Source organism: Quercus lobata, chromosome 5 (assembly GCF_001633185.2).
Source record: "Quercus lobata isolate SW786 chromosome 5, ValleyOak3.0 Primary Assembly, whole genome shotgun sequence".
In the NCBI taxonomy this organism is placed as follows: domain Eukaryota; kingdom Viridiplantae; phylum Streptophyta; class Magnoliopsida; order Fagales; family Fagaceae; genus Quercus; species Quercus lobata.
In genome coordinates this window covers 9,026,824-9,041,428 of record NC_044908.1, presented here as the reverse complement: position 1 = coordinate 9,041,428, position 14,605 = coordinate 9,026,824, and the positions used below count along the sequence as shown (strand labels likewise).

Sequence of the window (14,605 nt, the reverse complement as noted above, 5' to 3'; positions counted from 1 at the left end):
CTACTAAGAAAAAAAAAATTATGCCACATGCCAGTGATTTCAATTGTTGAATGTAAAACAAGTTATTGTAATTTGGAATGAGATGGATTTTGTAGCCTTATTACATGGACTTCTTTTGTTTGCCTAGCTATCGTTATAAGTAACTAGTTGTAAACTGGACATGCTACGCATGAAAACAAACCTGTATGTTAGTAAACTAAAATAATTTTTTTAAAATCTTAAATTGATTATGAAATTATATCATTACAAAAATTACTCAAGTTTTTATGTTAAAATTTGATTAAAAAAAAAAAAAACCATTGTTTGAATGTACAATGGGCTTGCAAAAATCTGCCAAATGTTTTTAGATATTGCGAAGAAAAAAAAATCAAAAAAAAAAAAATTTAGACATTCAAACATTCGAACTTTTGAAATGCCAAAAATATCAAAGAATAAGAAAAATCACTGCCTAAAAATTATTGAAAAAAATATATACACACCTCTGTGTGTGTGACTACATAATAGAGAAAAATAAAAGAAATAAGTGTTATCTTATAAAAAAAAAATTTAATTCATAGCTATAGCCATTGAAATTTGCCAAATAGTTTCAAATATTGAAAAAAAAAAAAGAACTAAAAAATTTAGATGTTTTGGAATGAGATGGATTTTGTAGCCTTATTACATGGACTTCTTTTGTTTGCCTAGTTATTGTAATAACTAGTTGTAAACCGGACATGCTACGCATGAAAACTAACCTGTATGTATAGTAAACTAAAATAATTTTTTTGGAAATCTTAAATTGATTATGAAACTATATCATTACGAAAATTACCCCATTTTTTTTTATGTTAAAATTTAATTTTTTTGAAAAAACCATTGTTTGAATATACAATGGGCTTGCAAAAATCTGCCAAATGTTTTTAGATATTGCAATGAAAAAAAAAAAAAAAAAAACTCAAAAATTTAGACATTCAAACATTTGAACTTTTGAAATGCCAAAAATATTAAAGAATAAAAAATTTACTAACTAAAAATTATTGGAAAAAAAAAAAAAATATATATATATATATATACACACACACACACACACCTGTATGTGTGTGTCACTACATAATAGAGAAACATAAGAGAAAAAAGTGTTATCTTAAAAAAAATTAATTAATAGCTATAGCCATTAAAATTTGCCAAATATTGCAAAAAAGAAAAAAAAAGAACTAAAAAATATAGATGTTTTCCAAAATGACAAGAAATTAAAGAATCAAATGATTCAAAGCCTACAAATTATAGAAACAACACAATATATATATATATATATATATTTATATATATATATCGTGTTTCTTTTACCTACTAAAAGTTGTTGTTATTGTTGTCGTTGTTGTTGTTTTGTTTTGTTTTTTTATTTTTTTTATTATGACTTTTTCTGCTAATGAAAGACTTTTGATTGCGTAGAGTTTGTGAGTTTTTGGTTCAAACATTTGTTATTTTATTACATATCATGACTTCAATAATTCGGCATTTATTAATACATTTTTTTTTAATTTTTACTCTTTTTCTTTTCATTTTATTTTTTATAAATTTCTTATTATTCTCTCTTGGAAAAGTGGTTACTCTCTCTCTCTCTCTTGATTTTTTTTTTTTTTTTTTTTCAAGCATTTCTACTTTTGGTTGATGAAACATTGTGATTTCTAAAACTTTATTTTAGGTTAATACAGTTTTGGTGTTGTATTTTTTAGCTTCCCATCACTAGTGGTCCCTATCTCTCTTATTGCTTTAGTTTGATTTTTATTTAAATTGATACTTAGTTATTTTGGAAATGAAAATTTGATATATATATATATATATATATAAATCATAATCATGATTATGCATTTGAATGTGTTTATCAATTATTTAGTAATATTTAAGTGTAATTTTGTTATGAGATTTGATTCTCATGATAATCTCCTTGAAAAGAATGAAAATTTTGAATTATTTATTTAAAACTTAAAAAGTTTAGTTTTACAAAAAAAAGTAAAGAACATAGAAACTTAATTTCGAAGAATATGGAGTATCAACCACCCCATAAAGGAATAATAATATTATTGAAACACACTCAAAATAAAATAATGATGTATTGATAGAGATAGAAAGATTAAAAAAAAATTTAGAAATAATTTAATTTTTAAAGAGAACAAATTATCTTCAACAAATTTTGGAAAAAAAATTATAAATTATATTACATTTACAAAATAATTATTTATTGCCATGCATAGCATGAATCTGCTTACCATTAGAGGAGGATATATGGTCGAAGAACGGACAAGTCCTCTTGCCATTGGAGGAGGAGCCTTATTATTAATATCTTCCTTACATTCCACCAGTATATCAACAATACGTAAATGAGGTCAACCTTTAAGCTTCGTGTCATGACTATGTCATTAATCCTACAATGAAAGAACTGTCAAAAGTATACTATGATTAGAATCCCTAAATTTAATAATAATTAAAAAAAAAAAAAATAGTTGAAGAAGTAGATTAAAGAACCAAATAGATATGAAGAATACAATTGCAGGAAAATACTCCCTTCACATAAACCATGCATGTCACTTAAAAAATCTGTCTCATAAATATGGTCATTAACAAACTCTTCATGGAAAACAAAAAATAACCTTGAGCAAATATTCAAAATTCCACAATTTCACTCCCCCTTACAAATAACAGAACAAGTAAGAGGGAAAACAAAAAACCCAAAAATTATAATGAAATTATTAAGTTTAAAAGATAACCAACCATTAAAATTTAGGTAGAATTCGAAATTCTAGAAATTGTATTACAAAAAGTTACTATTGTGAAAACTATAGTTGGTACACTCCTCCATGGATCTCAATAAAAAAAAAAAAAATACATTTGAGTAGTTCATTGAGTTGCAAAGCTAAATTTTCAATAAAAAACTCAAGAACTAACACCAAACTAAATATACAAAACTGGCTTGAAATTGTAATTAGCAATTATACAACCCTCACTATTACAAACTAAAATGTCTCAGAAACCAACAAACACAAACACAAATAAGTATAATTGATTAGAAAGCATAGTGAACAAAAATTTGAGGAGATTTCCAACCTTCTATAAGGCTACTAGAAATAGGGTTAAAAAAATTAAAGCAGTTTCTACTTTCTATTAAAAAAAAAATTAATGAAAATATATATCAATAGAGACATATATCAATAGAAAAATAATAATAAAATTAAATATCAAAAAGGAAAACAATAAAGGTGATTGTATTCTCCAAACATTCAAATTTTAAACCATCCATGTTAGAAATATCACTATTAAAATCAAGGGTTGTTTTCATTTGAAAGGTAATTAATAGTTCAATGTTTTTTATTTCTTTTTCTTTTGAGAATGATTCAACAAAACATAGATCTACACAAAGCATAAATTAATTCAAATTTTAGGGGTGAACCAAAAAAAATCACAAACATAACAAAAAACTACCAAACAAAAACAAAATTTAATCAATACAACAATCGAACAAACAGTACTCAAGAAATTGTAAAAATAAATCGGAAATTAAGGAAAAAGGTAGCAGATTGGCATCAGTGGAGGAAGAAAGGCATTTTAATGTTCAATACCTTCTTATTCTCTATGTTCTAGGGTTTCATTTTTTCAAATCAGAGCAACTACAAATGAAAAACTTTACATATATACTACAAAAACCTTAACAACAATGGTAGAAAAGAGACATGGGAAATGAAAATATAAAGAGGGGAAAATATTTCAACAAAAAATTAAAAACAACATAAATGAAATGACAGAACTTTATTTTTTTGGCAACACATAAATCTATGTTCTTCAGCACCAAATCAATTTCACTTTGAGAGAAATCATCAATATATCTACACTTTGAGAGAGAGAGAAAACATGCCTACCTTCTAAATTATCTTCTGAATTGCCTGTTGTTGCAGAGGATGAACAAAGTTTTTCAATTTTCACTATTGCAGAAGACGAACAGAGCCTTTTTTTTTATTTTTATTTTTTTCGTATGTTTGTTGGTCTGGAGCACGATATTTTGATTTGTGTGTCTATGGAGTTGCAGTGAAGAGGTGTCTGAACTTTCGGTCGGGAAATATGGCATTTGCATTTTAGGGTTTGCTTTTTCTTTTTTCTTTTTTTGGATAAGCGGCTTGGAGTTTTTATAGATATACTGAAAGTGAGTCTTCCAAATGCACCGTACGGTATTTTAAAGAATGAATTGTATACGTGGTTGTTTTTTAAGTGGTCTTTTTTCCTAACGCGATAACACTTTCTTAATTGTAGGGAAAGACTTCTGCTTTTATATATAGTATTAGATTACCAGTTATATTCCAGATTTCATGCTTCCCTTGTGACAACTTCTCTGATCATGTTTTACACGTTTGGGAGCTCAGTGACTGTGATAAAGATGAAAGAGGAGGAGGCAAATGGTGTTTAGAGCACCAACTGTATTTTAACCAAATTGTTTCTGAAAAGTCTCCTTGGCTCTCAAAATACGTTATGGAGAAAAATCCTTATTTGCTAGTCCTAGCCTATCATCCAAATGACCGGGACATCATGTATTTGGTGATTGGTTTTAAGGTTGTATTATGCAACTTGCGGAGAAAAACACTGGAAGTGGTTCGCGGTTTTCCAGATCATCACCCTAGCTACAATGTCTTCAACTTTGTGCTCCCTTGTTGGCCAACTCCCATTCATTCTTCTGCCTTCCTGTTAGTGAAGGCCGCCATTTTGCTGCTTGCTAGCTTGGGTCTTTAAATCTTTTTAGATTTCTGTATTATGGTTTGCCTAAATTAGGCTTTTGTGAATTCCCCTCAAAACTATTAACCTAGCAACAACATGTATTTGTTATATCAATTTTCAAATTTTCATAATCTTTTTATTTTTATTTTTTATGGATAGTGGTTCCTTTGTTTCTCTAGGAAGAAATTAAAAAAAAAAATTATGGATATATATATATATATATATATATATAGTGGTTGCCTTGTTTCTCTACTAAGAAAAATCTAAACAATATATATAAATATATATATATATATATATATATATATATATATATGCCGCATGCTTGTGATATCAATTTAAAACTAGTTATTGAAATTTTGAATGAGATGAATATTATAGCCCTACATGGACTTCTTTTGTTTTCCTAATTATTGTAATAACTAGTCACAAATCCGTGCTATGCTTAGGAACCTACCTGTTTGTAGTAAATTTTATAAAAAATTTAATTGATTATGAAATTATACCATTGCAAAAATTACTTTAGTTTTTTATGTTACAAATTGATAAAGAAACCATTGTTTAAATGTACAATGGGCTTGCAAAAATCTACCAAATGTTTTTAGATATTGTAAAGAAAAAAAAAACTCAAAAATTTAGATATTAAAACTTTTGAAACCGCAAAAAATATTAAAAATTAAAAAAATTCATTGTCTAGAAATTATTGAAAAAAATATTTATACACATATATGTGTGTGTGTGTGTGACTATACAATAGAGAAATATTAGAAAAAAGATGTATTATTTAAAAAAAAAAAATCCATAGCTATAACTATTGAAATTTACCAAATAGTTTCAAATATTACAAAAAAATGAACTCAAAAATATAAATGTTAAAACTTTTAAATGACAAAAATTAAAGAATCAAAAGATTCAAAGCCTATAAATTATAGAAAAAACACAAAAAAAAAAAAAAATTGTGTTTCTTTTTTGTACCAAAGGAATCGAATTAGTGTAGACTAGGCTAATGGACCCATAATTGATCGCCCGACGGAAAACCAAATGTGTTGCCAATGATCTTGTCATTGCTCGTTCTTATTTCCTATTAAGGCCTTTGGGAAATTATATAATTTTTTTTTTTGAAGCTTGTACCTTATTTCAAATTAGTTCCCTCTTTTTATTTTGTTAGAGTATTCAATTCGTACTAGTGTAATTTATTTTTGTTTATTTTAGTATAAAAATCTTTTTTTTTTTTTTTAATATTACTTACATTTGAAAATAAAGTATATCAAATTATTTATTTTACACTGCATCTTATTAAAATACCAAGATGATCTCCAACTTGACATTCAAACAAGAGAATACCATTGCAGATGAACCGGTGGTTGATCTGTTGACGTCTTTGAACAACATGTTGGACGTAGCTGTGGCCAAGGCACGACTTCCGTCTGGACAGAACCCATTACAACAGCTTGTCTTGATCATTGCACAGATGGTCGGTTCCATGAGAAGGAAAACTTGTAGCGCGCGCTGTGTTAGAGATGCATTGAGTCAGAAGTGTATGGTTGCATTTCTACTTCTGGATAGTCCGCAAGAGTCGATCATGGATGTCATGGAAGCATCCTTTGAGGGTGGAAGCATGCATTAAATTTTCAAAGTATATGGATTCCTTTCCCTTCCCAGTTCCCATATTACATTGTGCTAAGGAACATATTGAAGCACTTCCTAGAACCCTTTCTGACTTACTGAGACAGTGGTTTGAGCTTATGCAGTATTGGAAGGAATAAATTTGATGGATTGAAGAGTTCAGTGTGACACAATTGACTTGTAAATGTGCAAAGTTTGACGGGCACTAGGTGCGGTATAATATAGTGTTCAAAACCAGAAAAAAAAAAAAAAAAAAAAAAAAAAAATTGATGTTATAATTTTAGATGGCATGTACAGTATCTTAAATGTTGCATAACAAAATTATGTTATCAATAATAAAGGCTATTTATTGTGTCAAATTGCTTGGCTATTTTCAATGTCATTTACATTGTTATATTTTTATAGTGATGGAAGGAATCCTTGAGTTTGGACCCAATATAATATTCACCTCCACCGAATTCTAAGTTAAATTTTTGACACAGCAATGGGAGGGAACATTAACATTGCTATAACTGGCTTGGTCTGTCATGGCCATTTATAAAATATGGACTAGTAAACACCAAGGTTCCTATTCATGCGAGTGCTCTTAATTAAACTTACGTGCTTCAATTTCACTTTGGGTTGTACTAATAAAGTCGTTGTCTTCTAGACTTTTGACATAGTAAGTTCTTCCTATTTGTATCCTTAACTGTTGAAGCTTATTTCGTTCGAAAAGGGTATAGGCGGATAACCAGCCTTCCTAGAGATACAAACATTGAGAAATAATAGGGTTTGGTGTTTTTGCACTTGGTTGAGATATATATATATATATTATTGATTTGAGGTATGGGCTTGAATACCACTTACACAAAAGAAATTAATTAATTTTTTGATATGTTCATAATTATGAAGTTTATGTGGAGATAGTGATCCCAACATTTTGAGATTAGGAAAAAATTTAATTTAAATTAATTTATATTTTCTCACTATATATGAATTTACTATGACATTTTTTTACATATTGAGATATTTGGATTTTCGCGGTAGTATATGATAATTCTTTAACATACAAGCAATCACTACAAAACGCGGGGGCCTTGGGCCGCGTTTTTTAAGCCGTGGCTATAAAAAACGCGGCCCAAGATAGACTGAAGCCGCGTTTCATAAAAACGGGGCCATAGACAGGCTCTTAGGCCGGGTTTTTTAAGCGGGGCCATAGATGGGTTCTTAGGCCGCGTTTTTTTGAGCTAAAAACGCGGCCTAAGGACCTCCATTCAATAGTAATAGCACACTAAAAAGAAACCCAAAACCACAAAACATTTCAACCCAGAGCCATTTCGGTCAAAAAAAAAAAAAAAAAACACAAACCACAAACACCGTCGCCGTTGAGCTCAGCCGTCGCCGATGAAGCTCAACGGCGACGCCGAGACTCCTACCCACACCGATCGTGACGCTCAAGCGTCGCGATCGGCGCCGATCGCCAGCGCTGAAGCGTCGTGATCGGCGTCGATCGCCAGCGCTGAAGCGTCGCGATCGGCGCCGGTCGCCAGCGCTGAAGCGTCGCGATCGGCGCCGATCTCCAGCGCTGAAGAGTCGCAATCGACGCCGATCGCCAACGCTCGGCGTCGATCGCCAACGGCGACGCTCAAGCGTCGCGATCGAGCGTCGATCGCGACGCGATCGCGACGCTTGAGCGTCGCCGTTGGCGATCGACGTCGATCGCGACGCTTGAGCGCCGCCGTTGGCGCTCGACGTCGATGGCGACGAGGCACGCGACGCTTCGTCTGGCAGAATGTTCGCGATGCTTCAGTTCGCACCATCTGGCGACGCTTCCGGCAACCCTTCGCCTCCCACCACAACCTGCAACGCATCAGTTCGTGTAATGGGTATTTTTTACATTTTTTTTTCTTTTGAGTTAATTTTTGTTTAATTTTTTTGTTAATTTTTTTTTTATGATCCAAATTTGAGCTTGTTTTTCCATGTTGGAAATACATAATTTGTTATTGTTTCTTTAATTTTTTATCGAAATTCTGAGAATTGATAATTTTTTTGTTGATGTTGTGGTTTTAGGTATCAGTTTATGTATGGGTTGGCATGTGTTATGTGAAAGTGGAGGATGATGGTAAGTACTAAATTCCTTCAGTGGATTAAATCTATGTGCATGTTCAGTTTCAATATTATTTGATGTTGAAGATCGGAATTTCACTACTTGGTCGGCTTTGCCAAATCGCATTTTTCGATTTCATGAAGTGGGTGGAGGTGACAATTCTGAGGTTGGTTCTCTGATCTTTAATGTTATGAGATTTTAATTTGGTTTGTTGGAGTTTTGCTATGCAATCTGGATTAACATGGACGCATTTTTTTTTCTTTGTTCTGTTTGGCAAAATTCATGTTTGTTGGGATAGAGATAGTTTTTTCCCCTTCTGTTTTGATAGTTGGCAAAGCCTGATAAAAGATGAGAATTTTGAGTATCTTGAGCCATTTGTTTGTTTGTTGATTGAATGAGTTGTTATAGCTGTACCCTTTCTTTGGTTGCAAGGAAAACAAACATGATAAGACAATCAAGTTTTGATTTTGAATCTGTTGCAAAAAGAAAAAGAAAAAGAAAAAAAAAATTAACGAGTAGTCGAGTACTATTACTATTGAATAATACTAGGCTAGGTAGCATAGTCTTTTTATTTTTCCTGGAGGATGGATTGAGTTTGGTTAGGCTCTTTTTTTTTTCTTTTTCTTTTTTGTTGGATAAGTAGCTAATAGCAGGGTCCCTGACAGTGCTCCGCTTTTGCAATGAAGTTCTCATTTAGTTAGTGGTATCCCAAGTATTTAGGTAAATACCAATCATGAATTAGTCGATGTCCTCTTTTATGCTACTTTTTAGTGCAATTGTGACTTTTTTCATGTCATAATTCTCATTATTTCTTGATTTTTGAAGTTGGGTTTTATGAATTTTTATTTATGGAAAGCCACATTTATTAAGGCTGTTATGTCCTTGTAACCTGGCTATTTTTCTGTCAAACTTTTTTTTGTGCACACTATAATATATATTTTCTGGTTTCTTTTTAGACTTTGTCGTCATCATGGAAGGTGCCACTCAAATCCTGGCTATGCTGTTGGTCTCCTGATGGGTAATAAGGTACGTATTTATTGTTTTGTGATATTTATCCTACTATATTTATGCTTTTGAGTGTTGTTGAAATTACATGAACTATGATTGGTAGATATTCTAGTATGTTTCAGAAGGCAGTCACTTGTGTGTTTTTAGGCTAATCAAAATGGTTTGTTATTCTTTATTTTAAAAATAGGTCCAATACCAATTTAACAAGCCCAATATAACGTTGAAAATGGGTTTACTTGAAAATCAGTAGGCCGAACATAGAAAAAACCCAAATTCAACTTGACTATGTCACTTGAAAGTGAACTATGGTTAAATCTCATATGGATAGTATAATATTGACGGAATCCATTTCATTGAAGCCAATTTTGTTGCCTGTTGGGTTCTATTTATGCATATTTACCATTTTCTCTTGATATTTAACTATTTTTCAGTTCATTTATCAATTTGTTTTCAATGGCTTAGAACAAGCGGATGGAGCCTTCAACTGAGAAGAAAACTGATGATGAAGAGGTATGTTGGTTGAACAAGAAATATCACAATTAATTTTAGATACATTATTTTCAGCTTAGAATAAAAATTATTTATCTAAAGCGGTCAATTAATTAGTATGATATCAAAAGACAATAACAAATTTGATTTCCTAATTAATTAGATGATAGAAAATAATCGATGCTCAAGCCCAAGCCTATTTTTAATTAACAATATATTTTGTCCAAGATTGAAGTTCATAGCAAGCCCAAGCCCATTTTTTATCCCAGCCAAACTCTAATAAGTAATAATTAATAGCTACAATTAACCCATGCACAGAGAACAACGTAGTGCCTTTGAAGTTCTCGCTCATAACACAACTCTCTCTTTATGTCTCTGACTCTTAAAAAATCCAAATGTCTCCTCAATTACACAAACTCATAGCTTTCTACCTCTTGCTATTCTGACTTTTGGCCTTTCACTTTTCCGTTTCAATCTCAATCTCAAATACACGACCAAGATGTTATCCATGCTTGGCATCAATATTTTGCCAGATGCATATTATCAATTTGGCTGTTAATACTTAGTCTCTAAAAAGATTCTATAAACTTGAAAATTTTTAATATTAGTTCTTATCCTTCCAATCTTTGAACTTTTTTTTTAACCTTAGTTCTTGTGTGTGTGTGTGATGTCTTGGGGTGAGGGAGAGGAAGAGAGGCAATGAAGTTGTGGAAAACCCAGTTTGGTGAATTTGTAGAAAATGAGTTCAATTGTCGAGCCTTTTCTATCTCAATCTACCATAAAGTTTGTGTCTTCAATATTGCTTCTTTTTTCCCCCCATAGTTTCCTTTTGTATACTTATCTAACTGTCTCACTTTTGCAGGTCTTACGAAACAAGCCTGATTTTCACCGCAAACCATGGCCAACCATAAGCAACAGTGCGAAAGATTTTGTAAAGAAGTTACTGGTGAAGGATCCTCGGGCAAGACTAACTACTGCCCAGGCCCTATGTATGTATTGAATTTGTCTCTTAGTAAATATCAATTTTGATTACTTCTGGCCTATTGGAATTGGCTAATGCAATTACAAAAATTTTTAGGCAATAGAGTTGTGACTCAAACTGAGATTCTTTTAGTTTTCTTTTTATTTTACAATTTAGTCCTTGAGAATAGTTACTGTGTTATGTTCTTCCCCCCTTTTATAATCATAAACATTTGGGGGGGGGGGATATATGAATATCTTTCATTTCATTTTAAAGCTTTTTTCTTTGGTTTCTTTTATATCATATTCAGATATGGATTTCTTTTTTGTTATGTTTGGTTAAATGCCTATTTTGATTTACTAAGCAAAAGGTTAGGAGTCCCAACTTAAGTGTTTACTGTGTGGGTGGAGATCTTGTAAGGAATACAGTAAATTGAAATTGAAAACAAGGATTTCGTTTGAGGAGAGTTACATTGATAAGAATTTGATAATTTATTTGACAGTGAATGTCTTTCTTCAGCATTGTGCTGAAGAAAAAAGGGCTATAGGAAAAAAGAAAAAGAAAAAAAGGGCTATAGCTGCGTTTTTAAACGCGGCTAAAAATATGTCCTATAGCCACATTTAAAAAATGCGGCTATAGTTGTCACCTATAGCCACGTTTTAAACGCAGCCATTGGTCCGATCCTATAGCCACGTTTTAAACGCGGCCATAGGTCCTGGTCTTAGGCCACGTTTTAAACGCGACCATTGGTCCAATCCTATGGCCACGTTTTAAACGCGGCCATAGGTCCTGGTCTTAGGCCACGTTTTAAGCGCGGCTATAGAGTCTGGTCTTGGGCTGCGGTTAAAAAGTGTAGCCATAGGACCGTCAGTCCTATAGTCACAGGTTTTAGGCCACACTAGAAAGCGTGGCCTAAAAAAACGCGGCTATAGGCTATAGCCACGTTTTTTTGACATATAGCCGCGTTTTACAAACGCGACCATAGAACCTTTTTTTTGTAGTGAATTGAGGAAATTTTGTACTGAGTCTCCCATTAGCGAAATTTTTTATTATCATAGGAAAATTTGTGGGTTATAAAATATAATTGCGAGCTATTGGAAATGAATAAAAATGAATAATTTTTATCTGAGTTAATTTGATTTATTTTATGATTTACATTAATCGTAAAATGAAATGCCTCCATTTAGAGTGAAATGTGTTGTCCACAATCAGTGGAGGTTGAATGACTTTTATATTTGATTGGATTATTTGCCTACATATAATATAGGAGAGAGTTGATGGATTATTTACTTGCTTCCCAAGTTCCCATGACGTTCAGTCTCATTTTAGAGAGTGAGAAGTTGATAGCCATTTTTCAATTTCACTTTCAGATATTATTTTATTGATTGCTTCAAATTAAACCTAGCCGTGTAACAAGAAAAACTCTCCTGAAAATATGTGATTGAATGTCATTTGAATCAGATTAACAAATTAATAATCCATAAAGTCTTTCCCATGTTTAGGTCAAAGAAACCGTGTAAAATATTATCAATCTTAAAACTCGTGGTCCAACCTCCACTAGTTTGGTCCAGGCCATCCCAAGTTCCTTTGAAGCTTTCCCTCAAAAGAAAAAAAAAATGTTCCTTTGATGCTAACTAGCTAAAAACACCTTAAGTTCTTTCATTAAGTAGTACAGATAAATGCATTTTTTTTATAGTAGTACTTTTGCTATTACTGTATACTCTTGGTATGATAGTTATTCTACAAGTACAAAATTCTTGTGGAGTGATGGGGGAGCAAAGATCAGAGTTCAAGTTAGTGAGCATCACACACATATATTTTGATTAAGTTAGAGTAGAATTTCTGTCTTATATTATAAAAAAAAGTATTAAATTTTCTGCTGTGTTATGCTGCAATTTCACTTTAATTAGTACTAATAAAGTCTTCCTCTTGTAGACTTTTGACACATGAGAGTACTTCCTATTTTTATCTTTTAACCCTTATTTTATTTTATTTAGGCTTGAAATTAATACTATTTATTAGTTTAATATATTACATTGTTTACAGGTTATGAAGCCAAAAATGATGTTAAAAATGCTAGAAGCCAATTTAACAGCACAAAAATACTTACTACATTAAAAATTTAGACACTCAATTAACAACTCACTATAGCTTAATGTTATAATAAAATGATACATTTATATTTGTCTCACGCGTGCCTCCTTTATTTTCTGTCAGTTTTGCTTCTCTCTCTTTGTCACGCCCCGAACCCAAAAGGGTCCAAGGCATGAGGGAAGAACCATTAAAAGTGAGAACGTAGGAGATTTTTTTTTTTTTTTTTTCATTTGATAAAATAAATAAGTATATTGATCTCTCCACAATACAAGTCAGAGCTCTATGACACATTTACAAGCAATACAAACTACAAATCATGTGTCTCCAAATACACTTAACAATCCAACGTTCCAAATAAAATAAACACAAAGCCATGATCCTCTCTAAGGTATGCAACCTCAACAGAAAATCTAGGCCTACCACACCCAAGGCTAACAGACCTCAAGTATCCAACCTCCAATAAAATTGATTATGATCTCGTTGAACTTTGCAAGATTGAGTCATCAACTATTAATGGCCCAAGTCTCCCAATTTAATATAGTACTCCGATCACCACCAATAAATTAAGCTCCATGCCTGACGTGTAGCTAATTATCTGAAAAACTGTTGGAGATTGGAATGAGCTAAAGCCCAGCAAGTAACATAATTAATGGGGGTGGGGGAAATGCAAGTTTCATGATTATAAACAGTTTACAAAACATGTTTTAGTTTGGGAAATTGCTAACTGGATACTGCAAGATCATTTTTGTAATAATGTAACAAGAATGATTAAATGATGAAACACAAAGTTTCTCAAAATAATACCATGAAACTGTATATTATAATCTGTGAGCACTAACAATATAATTTCCAAAGCCATAAAATCTACATACGGTAATTTTATCATAAATCTACCATACTAGCACATAGACCGGTCAGAGTATCCACCCATTCACAACTGGCATGATATTATCCTCTCTGGTATGCAGACTCTTGACCCCATGGACAGCAGCCTCACCCATACCCTTAAGGTTTTTCTCTCCCCCCATGGGCAGCAGAGAGAGCGCGTCAAATAAGACCTCTCTTGCATGTGGTCTCTTGGCCCCATGGACAACAGCCTCACCCATACACAATTAAGGAACCTCTTCCCCCCATGGACAGCAGGGAAGAACGCGTCATCCAAAGTGAAAGGGAACTGACCTAAATTTGATTCCATTGTCACAAAGACTACGGAAACCAAATCAGGTGATCACCGGGAAATAACACATGACATAGGGCTAAAATCACATAAACTCACAGGTTACCTTACTTTGAAACATATAGTTCATATCCAAGTAGTTTCAGAAAATCTTAAATAATCTAACTTCTACAAAGTTTGTAAGGTTTTCAAACTTCATTCTTGTCAAAAGATTTTCTAACAATTTCTCAAATAATACAAGACAAGATAAGCATCTTTAAATTTTTCAATACACCATAAAATCAATGATTTTCTTATCAAAGATTAAATAAAAGATGCTCATTTTTCCATATCAACAATTCATGCATTTCCCCAAATGCAATACCAAATATGATGCATTTTTCATATATAGTAAGGGTCACAACACAATACTTTTAAGAAAGCA

At 31.9% G+C, this 14,605-nt stretch overlaps 1 protein-coding gene across 1 annotated transcript; it reads left to right on the top strand.

Annotated features, from left to right (window-relative positions):
* Positions 1-8,534: 8,534 nt before the first annotated feature.
* On the top strand, positions 8,535-11,081 carry LOC115988899 (calcium-dependent protein kinase 16-like). Its single transcript, XM_031112535.1, has 4 exons — positions 8,535-8,618; positions 9,409-9,478; positions 9,923-9,970; positions 10,812-11,081. The coding sequence occupies exons 1-4, from the start codon at positions 8,590-8,592 to the stop codon at positions 10,947-10,949; spliced, it is 285 nt and encodes a 94-aa protein (XP_030968395.1). The 5' UTR covers positions 8,535-8,589; the 3' UTR covers positions 10,950-11,081.
* The last annotated feature ends 3,524 nt before the right edge of the window (positions 11,082-14,605 follow it).

What these genes read in the sequence shown, in the direction of transcription:
- LOC115988899 (XM_031112535.1), top strand. Translation starts at nt 8,590, where the DNA reads ATGAAGTGGGTGGAGGTGACAATTCTGAG. An exon ending in GTGGAGGTGACAATTCTGAG is followed by an intron (nt 8,619 to 9,408) that starts GTTGGTTCTCTG and finishes GTTTCTTTTTAG; the next exon opens with ACTTTGTCGTCATCATGGAA. An exon ending in GTCTCCTGATGGGTAATAAG is followed by an intron (nt 9,479 to 9,922) that starts GTACGTATTTAT and finishes TCAATGGCTTAG; the next exon opens with AACAAGCGGATGGAGCCTTC.